General features: G+C 30.2%; 1 protein-coding gene across 6 annotated transcripts in view; it reads left to right on the top strand.

Moving 5' to 3' along the window:
• Fem-1 (protein fem-1 homolog B) overlaps window positions 1–5,287 on the top strand; it is a 66,043-nt gene extending 60,756 nt beyond the window's left edge. For 5 of the 6 annotated variants that reach the window (XM_014436337.3, XM_014436336.3, XM_014436339.3 and 2 more), the window contains 3 exons: window positions 3,352–3,501; window positions 3,781–3,828; window positions 4,737–5,287. In XM_014436337.3, the coding sequence (XP_014291823.1) occupies window positions 3,352–3,393 (42 nt within the window). In that variant the 3' untranslated portion in view covers window positions 3,394–3,501; window positions 3,781–3,828; window positions 4,737–5,287. The remainder of the gene's footprint in view (window positions 1–3,351; window positions 3,502–3,780; window positions 3,829–4,736) is intronic. The other variant, XM_014436338.3, reaches the window with a different exon arrangement.
• Window positions 5,288–18,682: the final 13,395 nt, after the last annotated feature.

Raw genomic sequence — 18,682 nt, 5'->3', positions numbered from 1 at the left:
GTGAGTTTTAGGTTTACTGACCAGGCAAATATTTCTCTTACATCTTGATTTATTTTTTCTATGGATTCGTTAAAATTTACAGGACTCGATGACATATAAATGATAATATCATCGGCGTATATGTGATATTTACAAGATTTAAGTATCGATGAGATATCCGATACGTATAAGAGAAAGAGTAACGGTCCCAGGACTGAAACTTGAGGATCTCCCGAAATGATTGGTAGAAATTCAGTGACGGATCCGTCACTATCTATCACTGCTTGAGTTCTATTTTTCAGATAAGATTCAAACCAGAGTACTGTACTATGAGAAAATTTGAACTTGTTTCTTAAAATTAATAAGCAATAAAATGGTATGGTCTACTAGGTCAAACGCTTTTTTAAAATCAAAAGATACCAAAATTGTTACTTGTCGTCTATCCATCGCGAGCCTAATGTCCTCAGTCAACCTTAATAATGCAGTTTGAGTACTATGCTCAGATGGGAAGCCAGACTGGTATTTATCAAACAGATCATTTGAATTTAAGAACTGTACCGTTTGGTCATACACTATGCGTTCGAGAACCTTGGACAAAGAACATAATTTTGCAATGGGTCTATAGTGTTCAACATTACTAGGATTTGAATTTTTAGGAAGTGGAGTAATCAAAACCGTTTTCCAAAGTGATGGAAAATATGAAGATTGTAAGAAAAAATCGAAAATGTTCAAGAGAGTTGGAATTAAGTGTGAAAGGAATAATTTGACATATTTTAATGGTAGGTTATCAATCCCAGAAGAGTGCATATTCGATTTATGAAAGTTTTTAAGAAATATATCCAATCCGACGTGGGAGAAGAAAAATCATCAGGACTGAACTCATTTCTAATATGAAGCAAATCTGAAAATGAAGAGAAAGGTTTCGACAAAGGGTTGACGAAAAATTGATTTAGTTCGGATTTCAAGACAGCCAATGGTAAAACTTCCCGATTTTTAATTAGACCAAGAGTACGAATATTTTTCCAATGTTTTTGTGGTTCCATAAGTCAAATTATCGAAAAAATATTTTTGTTTATTTTTTCGGATGAGTGAAGTCACTTTATTTCGATTTAGTTTAAACTGTAACAGTGTTTGCGGATTTTTCGAGATTTGATAACTTCTTCTAAGGCGATTTCTAATCTTAATGAGATTTTTTATTTCTGGTGTTAGCCATGGTGAGGGTTTTTGTTTAAAAATTATAGTTTTATAAGGGGCATGTTTATCTAACAAAGAGAAAAGTTTTAAGTTTACCATTTCAACCTGATTATCAATATTATCCGATTTATTAATTTCATCCCAACTAACAACATTGGGTTCATCGTCAAATTTATCTCGATTTAAATTAATAAAATCACGGAAAGTTAATGTCCTAGATTTTTTAGCTTCTGCAATTCAATAACAAAGAAAAATAATATCGTGTTGACGACAGAAGGGAACCGATAATTGTCCCGATGAGACGACTTTATTCAGATTTTTATTATCAACTAACATAATATCGAGCCAGCTATCACTAGTTATAGAATGACAAGTGGGGTTAAATTTTACTAAAGACAAATTAAAACTATGGAAAAGAGTGTTTAATAACTTTGATTCGTAGGAATTTTTTTAAAAGATCAATGTTTAAGTCACCATTTAAAACTATGTTATGGTATAGAGGAACAAAGGTTTCTAAAATATTTTGTAGTTCGTGTGTGAGAGAGACAGAGACAGAGACATAAATTAATTAGTTTTCCTCCTCCTTCCTTCCTTTATTTTTATGTGTCTCAGAGTAATGGTTGTTATCTCTTTTGTTTTTTTAGCACTGATAAAGACTTGAAATTCAGGTTGATGCGTTGGCACAAATAAACAAATGTTTGTTATTTGCTGTCCACACCCCCTACCATCTTCTCATATTAATTGATGGTCAACTATTAACACCTCATTAAAAATAATTTAATATTCTTCTTCTATAAGCTGTTTAAATTTTGCCCAATTTTGTTTATAGGAATTGTTAATATTGTGCAAACTACAATTTCCTATAGCTTATTTTAAATACCTTCTATCTAAATTAAGCGGAACTTATTATTTTAAAAAATCTATTTTACTAATTATATCGATTATTTTAAAAAAATCTATTTTACTAATTATATAGATTATTTTAAAAATCTGTTTTACTAATTATATCCCTTTTATATCTGTTTTAAAATAAACATTTTTTATTTTTATTTTTAGTGATTTAAATTGATTTGAAATATTTTCTAATTTTTCCATCTTCGGCTTTATTTAATATTTTTATTTTCTTGAAATCAAACACTTGATTACTTATATTGCTATGTCTAGTTAAAGCTAGCCATTTACATTTTTCAGGTTGTTTAATGTTGTTTTTCTATTTTGAGGTTTTTCTCCAATATAAAACTGAAATTTATTTTGTATATAACATTTTGTTTATAAATACATGTTTGTTGAAAATTTATCATTACTATTCTAAAAAAAAATGGACAAAATTCCTTTTATTAGCTAAAATACTATTAAACACACTCTTTTCTCCCTTTTTGGTTCTCCTCCGTCTAATGAGAGGTAAATCAAGGGCTAAAAGTGTTATTAAAATATATTGTGGCATATGATTAAAATAGCAGAGTACTGGCCATAGACTGAGCTATATTGCTGACAGGCCAAGGTCTTATTTAGCTACATATTTCTACTTTCATTGCGTGTTGTAGTGCTACTACTTTGTAGCATATTGTCACTTTCATTGGACGGGTGCCCTTTGTTGTTTGCTTAGAGTATGTATTCCTTTATCGATTATAAAATATTGATTAGTTTTATGCCTAATAATTGATTTTAGCACTTCATTCAATATCATCTTTGAAAACACTATCAATTAATTATATTTTTAGAAAGCACTATCCATTTAATATCTTCTTAGAAAGCACTATCTATTTAGTATCTTCTTAGAAAGCACTGTTCATTTAATATCTTCTTAGAAAGCACTATCCATTTAATATTTTCTTAGAATTTAATCCAAAACAATGTTACGATTCTCTTATTTTAATTTAAATTTTTAAAAAAAGCATTTATTTTTGGGCTTCCATGTTACTTGACCAAATGATTTTGTGATACTGTTTATTCATATGTATGGTGGTCATATTGTTTATTCATATGTATGGTGGTCATACTGTTTATTCATATATATGGTGGTCATAATTGGTATTCATAAAAAGTGGAGAGGGGTTAGGTATTTGAAGTAGGAATTGGTTCAATTGAGTCATGTTAAATAGTGTATTAGTTGGTGAAATTCATTGCACATAGGATTTTCAAAATTTGTTTGAATTTTTTTTCAATGAAATTTTGCAGGCCTCTTCTGAGAACATGTGTTCACATTTCTGCGAAATTTAATCTTTAACCCTATACGGACGCGCTGTAGAGCGTGCCGCTTATGAATGGACTCACACATCTCATTTTAAGAGGTTCTCGGTTTTACCTGTGGAACCGTTATTACAATAGGTAAATTTGTTTGGCTCACTTCAGTTTATTAACAATATTTAATAAGCAATATTATCTTACAAATTTCTTATGTACTATACTTGTTTTAAGATGTAGATTAATTAGAAGATATGGTAATTTTAGTAGAAAAAATAATGAAATGACTTTCTATTTTCAAAATTTAAGTTTGTGTGTGTGTGTGCGCACACACACAATATTCTGTGGTTTGATTTTTGATTCTTCTTTTCACTATATGTTCTTTGATCTATCCTTATTATCTTCTCACATTTTCTGTTGTAGGTTACTTATTGAACTTCATTTTTTTTGGAGCTCCAGGAGAGCAGATTGGTAAGTTTTCTATACTATCTTGCCCTTTATAATTTCTAATATTTTTTTTTTTATACCTATAACTTAGCATTTTAACTTAAAAATAAAACATCAGGCAGTAGATAAATTATTGAAATTATCTTAATTGTTTATCAAACACTCCAAAATTTCATATGAAATAGTGGTCAAATATCAGTAAGTAGATATGTATCTACTTAATGTAGCAATAATAATATCATAAATTAGTATTCAACATTACAGATTTGGGCTAGTTGAATATCACAAATTTAACTTTTTTACTGTATTGTTACCATCTGCAAATAAATAATTCAACTTTGACTTTGTATCAATGTTTATTATGATGTTACTAATTATTATAAAAACTTAATTCACTTATGATAAATAAGATATTATTGTAATCATATTTTATATAAATAGTAAATTCAGGCATGCTTTTAGTTAAAAAATATTATATCCATCATTATGTTCATGGATGTAAACTTTTTCCTATAAGTTCATAATAAAAATTCTCTGTAACTTAACAAAAACTGATATAAAAACAAACTGTTTAGTAAAGTTAATAACATGTATAAATTATAGTAAATTTAATTCTAAATAAAATCTTGATTATTATTCCTGTCAACATAAGTCCTTCATAGCAATTAAATTGGCTGTAGTAATAAATATTCATAATTTGTATGTTTGAATGAAATCATATAACCATAGAAATCTTCCTGTTATAGGATATTTTCCTCATGCTTACCTCTTCGTGATAGCTGATTTTTAGGACTAATACATTAGCAATTAATTGTATATGTTCTTAATCTATATATAGCAGCATTTTTAAAAATAGCAATTTTTATATATTGAATTTATTATGTTCTCATGTTCTTAATTATTCTTGTTTTTCTTTTTTTTTTTTTTTCCAGAATGACCATGTAGAAGTCTTATGATTGTTGATGAAACATGTCTCTTAACACTGTTATTGTATTGCTCAGATTATCAGTATTGTTAGATATATTTTATTTCTTTCTTTCTACATTTATTTGTTTATTTTAATTGTTTTAAATGACTGACTTGTACATTACATATCTGTGATTTAAGTTTATACCTTATTTGTTAACTGTAATTAGACAATTTGATGTTTCTAAATCACAGACATGCTCTTCACTTTTATTATAAATAAGCTGTCTGAAAGAAGATTGCTTGTGATTTTATGTTAGTGTGTATGTGTGTTTGTGAGAGAGAAAGAATATTTGTTTTGTATGTGTTATAACACATGCATATCATCTGACAACAATGGCTGTTTTTATTATTTAAGATTTGAAACTGAATAATACCTTATTTATTCAGATTTCCTCTTTGTTATCACAAAGTCACATTTTGAGTTACCTGTACTTATTAAATTTGTACATAAATTTTACCATAACATTGTTTATATTTTTGTCATTAATAAATTGATATTTTTTTTTATAAAATATATATTTTTTTTATTAGCTTTCCTTCATCTAAATGTATATGTACATATTTATTGAAATATCTATACATATATTTTTAATCTTTTCCTTTAATAATTACCCCATATTCCAGGTGTAATTATTTATATTTCCAATGAAGCTGTCATGCACGCTACATGATTGTTTTATTATTTTTTTTAATTTACAAAGTATAATAAATCAAGTAAAACAGAAAGAATTTATTTGAAAGAAAAGAATCATAAAGAACCACAATTAAACAACCTGATATATGGATAGTGGTAAAGATACTGGTGGGGGGATTAGTCCAGCAAGTGGGCCTAGTGGCTGTTTTTGCTGACCCTTACAGCTATTTAGCGGTTGTCCCAGTGTACCTACCAGAGTGAGACTGTAAAGATTCTTTTGTTCGAACGGCCAAGAAATGAATAGTAATTATTCTAGGTAGAACTAACCCTAATTTCAAACCAGGCACTGTGGGACTCTTGCCCCAACCTTCTTGTCCATCGTGTTCTCACTGTCTGATATACCAAAAATCTAACATCTAAAATAATAAAACAAAAAATAAATCATTATTTGTATATTTAAAAAAAAAATATTCAAGTCAACGTGATTTTTATTTATAATTTATTTGATTTTGCTGTTTTTCTTTTTTATGTATTAATTTTTATTGTTTTTAGTTTAGGTATTATATATTTTTATAAATATAAACAAAATAATAAGTCAATTAACAAGAGAAATTAATTATTAAGAAACTAGTAGTTTCAAAAATAAAACAATCACCATTACAATACAAAAAGTACACCATTACAAGTTATTGCAATTAAGTTTTTTAAAATTTCATTGAGTATATTGAAAGTCATGTAGTTGTCACATGTGTCATTTTATAATACCAAAATTATTTCCTCTATTGCAAGTTGATTATTTTTTCTCAGAACACAAATAAGATTAAATAAATAGGTACATTTCTTACAATTGTTCTATATCGAATGTATTCTACATGATTAATAACAACTAAGAGTACCTCGCACATGGTTTGCTTTAACATCGAGCTAGAATGACATGGAGAAATGTGAGTGTGGGTTATATTGGTTTTTCCAGGCTCTGACTTTTCTGTTTTCTAGCAGGCATGCTGTTTACTTCTGTTTTGCATTTTATATATTTATTTTACAGTTGATAATTGTGTTAAAAACCAAGAAATAACAAGAATGACTACCTGCTAGGAAGTAGAGAATAGCTAGACCCTGGAGAAACAAGAAAAAAAAACTTATCTTCCTCCATTTTACTCTTGCTCAGTTTTATTCCAAATCCTTGAGCAAGCCACGGTACTTCTAGTTGTTATTACAGTGTAAGTAATGTTTACTTACATTACTGTAAGTACTGTTTTAATTTAATTATCTTAATTTTATTCTGTATATTTTAGTGTTCAATAATTTTTTCAAAAAATTCTTTATTAAAAAAAATTTTTTTTTTTCCTTTAGACCATGACTATGAGAACAACTAAATCTTGAAAGGTGTCACAACAATATAGTTGTTTTATTATAAACTGAAATGTACCTATTTATTAAATAAAATTGAAGGATTTAAGAAAAATAGATCTGCTGAAGATAATCTATTACTCAATTAAATGTGATAAAAATGATTAAATATAAAGCAATTGCTATTTCTTATTGAAGTCAATAAGAAAGGTATCGATCTATCTTGCATTCAGTTAGACTATAAATTATTTTTAAAAAATTTATTTATTGGCATTTATAAATGTACATAAAATACAACAAGTAAATTTGTTGTAAGAACATAATGGTATGCTACAGGCTTGTAGAGAAACTACCCATTAGTAGCACTCTAAAAACATTTTTACAATATAAGGTCTTGAGGCCATCTTCTTTTCAGGCACCTTGGAGAGTTGTCAGGAATGGAAGAGGAAGCAAGGTTAGAAACTAATGGGTTTGAGTGGTTAGGGATAGATTTTAAACTTACAGTATCTGGCCAAAGTTATTTACACTATTAATACAATCCTATAGCTTTCTAGTCACTCCTATCTAATTAGTAAGATAAAAGAAGACATTAACTGTACAATAATCTGACTAATGATATGGGATGTAAGACACACAGAGTAAGGCAATCATTAATGTAAACAAATAAAAAGAATATTGATGGCAGTAAAAAGACTGGAACTAAGAAAGAAAATATGATGGTTTATTTTGAATAATGTTTTATGGAAGCAATGGAAAACAGTAGAATTAGTAGATAATACTATTGTATAAAAATAGTATTATAGTAAACATCTACTAAATGGTTGATATTTTTATTTCTTGATTTTTTTTCCAGTTGGTTAATTTTAAAAGAAAAGAAGTATTTGTACAGAAAGGCAGAGTGGGGGTTTAATGGTTTCCATTGGAATTTAAGTTTTAGATGTTAGGAAAAGGAATTCATCTCGTGCATGATAATCAAGAACCTGGATTTGAAATTTTTCTTTTCCATATATACATCGTCCAGATTATAGATATGCAGGTAAGCTGTAAATTTCATCAGTTCGAGACAGGACTGGTGAAATTGACACCAATGGGCAACAGTGAGTCCTATCTCTACTTGTCCTATCTCAAAACTTGTCCTATCTCTACCATTCTCCCACAGTACATTGTGAAAAAGAATATCAATAGGTTTCTGAAAAAATCCCTATAGCCTTTTAGTTAGCTCTAAGGATTATCACATGATTACCCTATGGATATGCATACACAAAGGTAACTATAGCATTTACAAATTAGTGTATATAGAGAGGATAGCTTACCCCACTGTCAATATACAAACTTGCATAACTGATAAACCAATATCAGCCTCACATTGGATTAGTCACTACAGGAAACGAAATGGCAAAACTTCGGAATATATTGTCAGTTTACTGACCCATTGAACTTATTTGAATTGAATGCTATCCAGGAAATCGGTTGAACTAGTTAGAGCATTTTGGATTATGTTATAATTCTGTGATAAAAACTCCATGCAGGAGTCTAATTAAAATTTTTAGCAAAGTATACAATTAAACGGACTAAATAAGGAAATAATATGAACTTAATAAACAAAAAAATAGGAAAATTTAATTGGTTGAAGTGTGAGAAGAGGAATTAACAAGTATATCGATAACCAATAGGAACTAAGATCAGTTTTCATATTAAAATGTTACTCATTAATTGTGTTCCTACAAATTGAAATAAAGAAGATAGCAATTTTATTATTCAAAGAGTGATTATAAATATATTCTTGATTACTTACAGCTCTAATTTCAGTTTTACTAAGTTATATTTGTGTAAAATGCAACTGTATCCAGATCTGTTTTTTAAATTGTTTTATAACATATTTGTCTCACTGCTTTTACCTCATCAACAAAAACATTAATTAATTTTTTAAATAATAATTTTACATAAAAATATAAATTATGTACCACTCTTTTGTCCACTCAATAAGTTTTAAAAGCAAGTAACACAAAGACACACAAGAGAAGAGGTAGTTTTCAACTTAGATAAATGGCACTGTGATTTCAGAGGTTGTTGGTGTGAAAAAAATTCAATTGTAATCGCTATCTAAATTACATGCATGTGCATGATTGTTTAACTCTTTTAATATCAAATGGTCATATTTGCTAAAATATGTATAATATAAAGTTATACATTGTCCAAGTATCATTGCATTTATTAAAATACTTCCTCATCCAACTTCTAATAGAACAAAGAAAGCTTGATTGATGTTTCCTCTGGTCATTAGCAGAAAACCACAGTTGACAGGTTTAGGAATTAATCATTCACAACACATTAAGTTCTTCTTGTATGAAGGGAGTTTCACTATTTTTTTTTTTTTTTTTTGTAGTAACCACAAATCTTTTCAAAACACTACATCTAAAAAGGCTGTTAGTTATTTATAGTTCTCCAAAATGTCGATCATTAATAGGCTGTTGAGCAGGTAGTGTCCTCATATCTCTTCAACATTTAGCTTGATACTTCTCAGTTGGGTAATAAATAGTATGAGTACAGTAAACTTACAGTTATTAGGAAAACATTTTTGAAAATTTATATGAGAATCAAAACTGGATCATCTTCTATTTTAATTATGTAAGATAGAAGAAGCTTGGCAAACTGTTTACGTTTAGTTTGTTTAGATTTAATTGAATTAACCTGATTTAATAGTGTGCATTGATTCCAATTAAAATTTGGCAAAAATTATTATTTTTGAAAAATTATGCTTGCAAAATTACTCATTATTTGAGAATGATAGTTAGAGCATTTTGGATTATGTTATAATTCTGTGATAAAAACTCCATGCAGGAGTCTAATTAAAATTTTTAGCAAAGTATACAATTAAACGGACTAAATAAGGAAATAATATGAACTTAATAAACAAAAAAATAGGAAAATTTAATTGGTTGAAGTGTGAGAAGAGGAATTAACAAGTATATCGATAACCAATAGGAACTAAGATCAGTTTTCATATTAAAATGTTACTCATTAATTGTATTCCTACAAATTGAAATAAAGAAGATATAATATCAACCATAGCAATTTTATTATTCACCATAGGTATTGGTCAGCCTATTGTGATTACTCACAGCTCTAATATTGCTTTTTTAAAGTTTTTCTTACTTAGGTTTTTGTAGGAAGTTTGAAGGAACATAGAAACGGAACAAAAATAGAATAGGAAGTTCATTTATTATCATGATGCATATGATAGTGTTTCAATATCATTTAAACATAAATTAAAACAAACAATTAAAGAAAGTTTTAATAAAAATATATAAAGTAATTTTTTGCATCTACAAAAGATAAATTATTATTTTCCAAATGCAAAAATAGATTTACATTATACATGATAATGATTTTGAACATACTGAGTTCCTAATATATAATAATAAAAAATATAGATAATATATTAGAATATATAAAATTGTAAAAAATATATTTTTTAAAACTAAGTTATTGACAATACCCTGTATTCATAATTAAACTAGTCGATATAACTAATTATAAAACTAAATAAACATGTTTTTGATCAATTGTATGCTTGTGTTTAGTAAATATATGTCAACATAAACATACCAGAGTAAATTTAAACATATAAATTCATATACTTTCATTTGTATAGAACAGAGAATTTTGACAATATCATAAAACAACGTGGACAGAACAGTATAGTACAATTTTATTGATACCATTACTTCTAGGAAATTTACATATAGTAAGAAAAACTTTTGTAACACATATAGTATGTATTTCACACCCATCAAAAACGGCATATTGGTTTTACAAGTCAACACTACAGAACATAAAATAAATAAATAGAAAGTATATATTACATGTATCTACCACCAATCTTTTTCAGACCACATATTTCATAACGACAAAAGTGATTTGAGCTTCTTAATTTAAACAAAGCACAACACAATTCCTTTTGTATGAGCAAAGTTTTCCAATAGTACAAACGAAGCCAATAACAATTTACTGTGGGAGATAAATACACTTATACGAGGAACTAATCTATGTTATGATATTCTTACATTTGAAAGCATCAAACAAATCTTATGTTAATTTTTTTGAAGCTCTGTTTTCAATGATTTTCTGCTAATATACAGAGAATTGGTAATTACAAAAGATAGCCTTTAGGGAATTAATGCCTTCCTATTTCATATCTGAAACAAGTATCTTTTGTTAATAATGTTAACAGACTAACTCTGATGCAACAAGAAACTTACTAATGTTGACATTTTGAAAATCAGTTTTACCCTATAAATTATAAAATGAATAATTAATTATATTTTAAACAATTGTAAATAATCTCTATATTTTTAATGAATATTATTTGGAGTGCCCATTTATACATACTATGAATAACCAGCAATGTTTTTGTCATTATTAGTTTTGGGATTAGAAGAAAAATAGAGAATTTTTTAATAATAGATATAATTATTATTTAGTATTTTTAAAGTATCAGAAAGTGTTCACTACTCCATATTCATACTATAAAAACAAAAATAAATTCTTCTGCATTTTAAAATAAAAACTACAATTACAATACATAACCACAATTTTATGCTAGTCTGAGTGCTTTAATAAATGCTTGAAAGTCTGAGAAATACTTAAAGTCAATCAATATTATATATATGAATAAAATTTAGAAGATTTTGATCAATGAAAAAATCACTTTGTTTCTCAAACTTCTTGTGAATACCAATCATTATAAGTATATCAGGCCATACAATATTCAATGTGGTACTAACAAAATTACTTTATAACATATAAGAAAAAAAGAATATTCTAGATTATTTATATATTTTCTAATTTAATTAAGTATCCTCTACAGGGTGTACTGTAATATATTGATAGTTTTTAAGGGAACCTTATCACAGCTTTTTTTTCTTTAATAGTTTCAAATTTTAATAAAATCACAAAATGTATAAAGGGTTATAAATAACAAGTTATACCAAATGACTTCCTGTAATTTTGCTTTGCTCCACTCCTTGACTCTTATTTCATAAAATTCTGAATTATCTTAGTTATATATAGGGGTCAAGGGGATGAGTAAAGGAACATCTTTACTTAGCATCAAGGGAGTAGTCAAGGGACCTATGAAGCATTAGCAGAGGTCTTAAGGATGCTACAACCAGGACTGTCTATGCATGGTGAAGAGCCACATCCTGGTTGAGGCGAACCTGTTTAAAATATGGCGGGGTGGATCTAGACTGGGAAGTTGGTAAACATCCCCTACTCCAGGTTGAACACCATAGGCTTTGGATCTATGGCAGTGGGTGGACAGTTGAACAACACAACCTAGGAGACCTCCAATTTTATGTAACCTTCCTTTGGTATGCAGGGCTCTGCCACAGATGACCGCATGTAGACCCAGAGACTCGTGGAAATGGATAAGAGAATTTTGAATATAACAGAGAGAAGAGAGGGAGAGGGAGAGAAGGAGGAGAAGGGGATTTCCCCTTAAAGTAGTGTTGTTACCAATGAGAACACATTAGAAGAGCTTACAACTCAAAATTCACTGAGTTAAAATTATAGACCCCATGAACAGCCATAAGTGCTTACTGGGAATAAGACCTAAAAGATATTGTTCCAATAATAAAAATACTCTCAGTAGCACAACAAAAAGGGAAGCTAGAAGGACAAAGGTTTCCTTAGAGTCACAGAACGGTGGATGCTTGATTATGTTAACAACATTATACCATGGGAGGGAGCAAGCATCAAAACTTTAAGAGAGGATGAATTTCTTCATAGAAAGGCTATGATAATTTATCTCCCCCAAAGAAGTGATAGAAATTTTCGATATGATTAAAAAGCTAAACCCCAGCTTAAAGATTGAGACATGGAGGATGTTTAAAAGGGATGATACCCCTAAGCTTACCCAGCTGTTGGTAGGAATTATAGCAGAACCCCCCTTGGCACTAATAGAGTCGGGTGTCATTTTCTTTGGTATGTTTTCAAGGTATGTTTGAAGTGGGCTTCAAAGTAGTAGGAAGATAGAAGCAAGAATCAGGGAAGGAAAACCAAGGGAAAACAGAGCTAACTGAGTCCTCAGCCAGCTCTAGCAATCCAACAGGATCAGTAGAGTGCCATGCCAGGATCTTGGGGATTCAATGAAGACTCAAATTTGTTAAACTCAAATTTGTTAAACCTCCCCCTGAAAGAAGAACATCTATAGGTGGGAGAAGCCCCTTACTAAGAAAGGAGGAGAAAAAAAGAAAGGATAACATTAAAGTAATGCAGATGAATTTACATCATGCTTCAGGTACTTCAGCCATACTAGCAAGGAAATTCATCAACAATAACATGGATATAGGGCTATTTCAGAAAACCTGGATATTAAGGGGTAAAATTAAACTACTCTCGACGAAATGTAAGCAAGCTTTCATCAATTGCTGAAATGTTAATGGTCAAAGAGCTGCAATTATATACCATTACATATCATCATATTAATATTAAATATTTTGTGATTACAGAATGTATATCACACCTAGTTTTGGTGGCAATAGAGGTGCCTAAGGAGGAATGAAAGAGATGTATCTCACATCATCCTACTTCCCAGGAGGTATGGACGAAGTCTCTCCAAAAGAGGTAGAAAATTTCATTAGCTATTGCAAAAAGAATAAAAAAGGAGTTTATCCCAGGATGTGGCATCAGTGCTCACAATATACTATGGGGAAGTACGGATACAAACAAGGGTGAGGAACTCTTAAACTATTTAATGTCTAATAATATAAATATTGTAAATATAGGAAGCCATTCTACTAGTATTACAAAAAACAGGCTAGAGATTCTTGACTTAACCCTAACAAAATCTAGTACTAAAGAATGCATCAAAAACTGGCAAGTCTCTCCAAAAACCTCACTGTCTGATTATCAGCAGATTAGATCTAACATAGTGGTAGGTAGGAAAATGGTATGAAGAATGAGAGTAGCCAAACTCACAGATTGGGAACTATATAAGGATTTACTATCCATTGACATAGAGAATGATAAAAACTCAAATGAAGCTATTAGTTATCTAGAAGAGACAGCAACAGAGGTACATAATGAAATACAGATGTATGAAGAAAGCGACCAATAAGAACTAAAAAGGATGTACCCTAGTGGAACAAGAAACTAGAGAACCTAAAAAAAAAAGGTTAACAATCTGTGCAGAGGATGCTGCTTTTTTCGCAACTTCTCTCGAAACAACCCATTTCACACAATTGAAAACATTTAGAGGTCTTCCGTATCTTATCTTTTTCCTATAATTCTCTAGACTGCGATTAAAAAAGTTTTTGATAACACCCTGGAAGCGGTTTATCTCATGAGCTACCTCTTCTTAGGTCCCACTATCCTTTCCCACTCAATTACAGGGAGTTGAGTTCTGGGTAGCATTATTTAAAAAAGAAGACTAATTGACACGAAGCCATACAATATAAAAAATGAACAATATAATCTCTCTTCAACTGTAGGAAGAAAACTGAGGTGGTCTTAATCCATTAATACACCTGACAATAGAAAAACAAACATTGAGTTTATAATTATTTACATCAACAAAATTTCAAATTAACTGTATTTGTATTTCAGCTGTATTATATAAATTAAATAATTAGTTGTATCTCTAGAAATAATTTCAAAATTTTATAGTTTTGGCTTAAAAGCCATTGCATCCTCTACAGCGTTTGAATAATTAAAAGTGTTAAAAATAGAGGTATTTCATTTTATGTTTTATGTTTCATGTTTACTTAGATGTTGCCATTTGGTAATGTGCCTTAGGCTTGATGTAATTCTCATACCAATCTCACTGTCTCCTTATTTTGAGATAGTGAGGCTAGGAGTTTTGTAACCTGTTATTAAATTATTTATATTTCTGTCAGATTGAGTCTTGTATGGTATCTGTAGGTCAGCAATTCCTGTTCAGTTAGATATATATTACAGAGAATTTGTTTAGTTATTACATGAAATGAGGTTGTTTATCAATTGGTTAATCAATTAGGACTGTTATTATTGGTCACATTTGTATTGGAATGAATAAAATATCTTCAATAAAGGGGACTGAAAGTAAAATATATTTACAAATGAATTTAATTTTTTCATGTGGATGGGTGTGAGTATTTCAGTAAATTCATATATATAAAAATTATATTTCTGATACTTGTAATGATTATGACTCAACCAATGGTAAATTACTGTCACACCCATTGAGACATGATGCCTGTAACTTTTTAATACATAAAAAAAAAAGATTCGATTGTTGGAAAATATTTTTTTCATGAAATTTAGCTACATAAATTTTTAATAAAACAATTGGAGTAAAAAAAGATAATATACCTTTTAATACCATTTTGTTGATGTAAGCCTCATGATTCACTTAAGCATTGTCACCTCTTCTACTACAAGAACCAATAAGGACAAAGTTATCATTCTTCTTTAAATAAATTTAAAAAACAAAAGTGGAAAAGAAAAGGAACTAAAAATTCATAAATAAGATATTATTTGCGTTCCATTCACATCACAGCCACTCCCCTATATGAGCTCGTATTCTAAAGAAATATAGACAATAATATAGCAGAGAGAACCCATTAAGTAACAAAAAACGAGAAACATCTTTACCTCAGAGGGCTCACTCACAGAGAGGTTTGGCTGCCAGTGGAGAGGTAACCAATGGGTTCATGACATTTTCCGGTGGGGAGGACAAGGGGGAGATTTACACACTTGTTGAACGCCCTGAACAGCTGATCCTGGGGCTGCTGTGACCATGATCAGCAATTTAAATTGGATCAATATCACAGGACTCTACCTTTATCACCTTCAAAACAAAACATTTTTCGTTCTTGATATATAGATCAATTTGAAAACTGAATAAATTGTATGGAAACGTTTATGTTACGTATCTAATTTTTTTTTTTACGATTTGGGAAATAGTTCAATCTATTAATTATATCAGGTGAAAAGTAAGCCTAATAACCAATACATAATTATCCTTTTGAGGAAAAATATTACATCAAGCTGTTTGAAAGTACTTCTCTAAAACATCGTATAAATATTAAAGTAATGTGGTTATACTTTATGGTTCTTACAAAATTCTATTCTTACCAGTCCATTTTATAAACTAATGCTATCTTCATTAACTACTTAATCTCGATAATCTGAGGGTCATTTTTGTTAGGTTTATAATCTTTACTTTTACCTATTGGGTTGTATTAACATGTTTTACTGAGAAAAGGATAATTTTGAAAAAAATCAAAAAGTTTTATGTTTGTTGCATAAATTTACCCCAATTCTAAATAACGAAATTGGATATTAGCAATGCTGACTCGATCGGGCACGTTCCAATCGACCTACCTTGGTCCAGCTGCATCCAGCCCAGACAGAAATCAATACTTCATACATCTTCCAGCTACCCCTCGTTCCTGGGTCATAATATAACCTTGGGAATGTTTTTTGTTTAGTCCTTAGTATATCCATAGTACGACTTGACCTTAAAACCCAATTTATACATTTGGCAAACGGAAGACAATATTAATAACGTTTGGGAATTATGATGAAATCAATTCTAAAGACTTTAGCATAACGTTTTTGAAAACAATTTGATCTGAATACAACGCTCAAACAAACATTAAACTCTTTTTATAGGTAGCATATTTGTGATTTAAATTATTGTGAATTTTTGAGGAACGGTTGATGCATAGATTGTTCTACCAATCATGGGCCTGTACAAGTACACAAACTATAAAGTACAATAACTAATACATTTTGTTTCATGATAGGGACGACTATTAGTGATATTATATGAGTTTAAAAGTAAAAAATTATCTGGGAGAATTGTGTAAGTCCATGAAGTTGTACCAAATACAAACTACACGATTAATAGTATTAGTTTGTACTTTATTCTGAAACAGGGCCCTGATGTAATAAAAAATATTATCTGGTAAGAATTCTTTAAAATATGTTCTACATAAACAAAAAAATTACGTGTTAGAGGTGATTAAATTTAAATTCTAAAAAAGCATATGTTATTGATTTGTCATATTTTACTAGTAAGAAGAGTCTCTTTTGCTGGGCCATTTTAGGGAATTTATATTTATAAGTTATGCTTAGTCGCACTAAGAACTTAAATAAAAAAGGGAAAGACGGGCGTGAAATGACTCACTCTAGCTCCACTTAAAGACTACTTTATTCTGCCTTTAATCCTTTATATATACTTTAATACAATGTTTGCATTGGTGGGTAGGCATTAAGATAGATAATAGGTACCCTCATACCTTAACTCCCCCCTACCAGTTTAAGAACACCTCTCCTAAATTCCTTTTGACTCCTCCCCTCACGTCACGGAAATTGAGGTTGTGCCTAGATACTCGTTTGCGCTTTTCCTTCTCTATGCGCCTCTGAACCTTCTCCCACAATTTCCGTTCGGCATTAACGATTTCTTTCCCCACAATTACTGTCCCTCTGAAACTTCTACGACGCCTCCGGAAGCCGAAAAGTACTTCGAATGGCGAGAAACTCGTGACGCCGTAGTTATAATTGTTATGAGCCGCAACAGCCCTCACGATTGCAACCCCTTGTCCAGATTATAAAACATTCCTCAAGTAAATCTATGCGATTAACCACCATGTATAATGTGTATACAAGCAGCAGAGTTCCAGATATTTGGAACATAGCAATGATCATACCAGTCCTCAAGCCAAAAAAAGACAAAACTTTCCTTCTAGCTATAGACTAATTCGATTAACATCATGTAAATGTAAAATTGTGGAAATAAGGCTTAATGGGAAAATAATGCGTTTATTGAATATAATAAACTCATTTTAGATGGACATGTCGAAATTAAAGGAACATTCACCACTTACTAAACTCCAAAACTCCGATTTATTTATATTAAACTCGATTACAGTTTCAGTAACTGTCGACATCGAAAAGGGTTTTGATACGGTATGGAAGAGGTTAATAATTAAAAAATTGACAACTTCCGTTATTCAGGTATATTTCCCCTATTGGTCATAACGTTTTTATCAAAGCTTCAATATCATAAGCGAATTTGAACATCCCATTACCAAAAACTGACCCAAATAAATGGTTTCCATTTCCATAAATGGGGACACATTTTAAAATAGCCATCGATGAAATTTTCAGCCAAAACTCTATTATTTGTAGATGATAAACTAATTTACCAAACTACTAAAAAAAAAAATGCAACTGTTTACTTAGAATCCTTAATGGAGGATTTAGATATTTGGAAAAGTAAAAAAAGGTTTCAAAATATTCGTTAAAAACGAAATTAATCATATTTAAAATGCGTTAATTGTTGACTGTAGATGTTATTTGAGGCGACTATGGTATGGCAAGCGATCAGTGAATAACGCAAATAAGTTTATAGGATGCTCAGAGCAAGATCAGAAACTTTTACAATAGTTGAGCGGAATAGAAAATATTTATTATAATGATAAGACCAAAATGACTGTCGGATTTAAGTAATCCGATTTTTGCCGTTGTTGTTTGAATTTATATAAAGTCGGGGTCGGGGTCTCATTTCCTGATGCCCCCCTTGCCGCGAACACCGGAAGACCCCGAAGACGCTCCGACTGCAATGCCGCCCCAGCCTAAGCATCATGTAAGCTAGGACCTGGCCTACCCCTACCATCACGCCAGGCTCCAGGACACGCTGGCCAGCCACGGAGGTACGAAGACGTCTTTTCAGACACCTCGGCGAGATTACATGGTTTTCACCATTTTGCCCACAGCACACCTGGACGAGAAAGCGGCCTAGAAGACATCACTGCGGCGTCGAAGACGTCACACAATCAGATAAGCCAATAAAATACATGAGACCCCATTGCTCTGTTCTGATACTATTATACATAATAATTTATAACTAACTCATATTAATCATTATTGCCCCTC

This window comes from Halyomorpha halys, unplaced genomic scaffold (assembly GCF_000696795.3).
Source record: "Halyomorpha halys isolate HHAL.00 unplaced genomic scaffold, Hhal_1.1 Scaffold1872.1, whole genome shotgun sequence".
Taxonomy (NCBI): Eukaryota; Metazoa; Arthropoda; class Insecta; order Hemiptera; family Pentatomidae; genus Halyomorpha; species Halyomorpha halys.
This window is presented reverse-complemented; position numbering and strand designations above follow the sequence as displayed.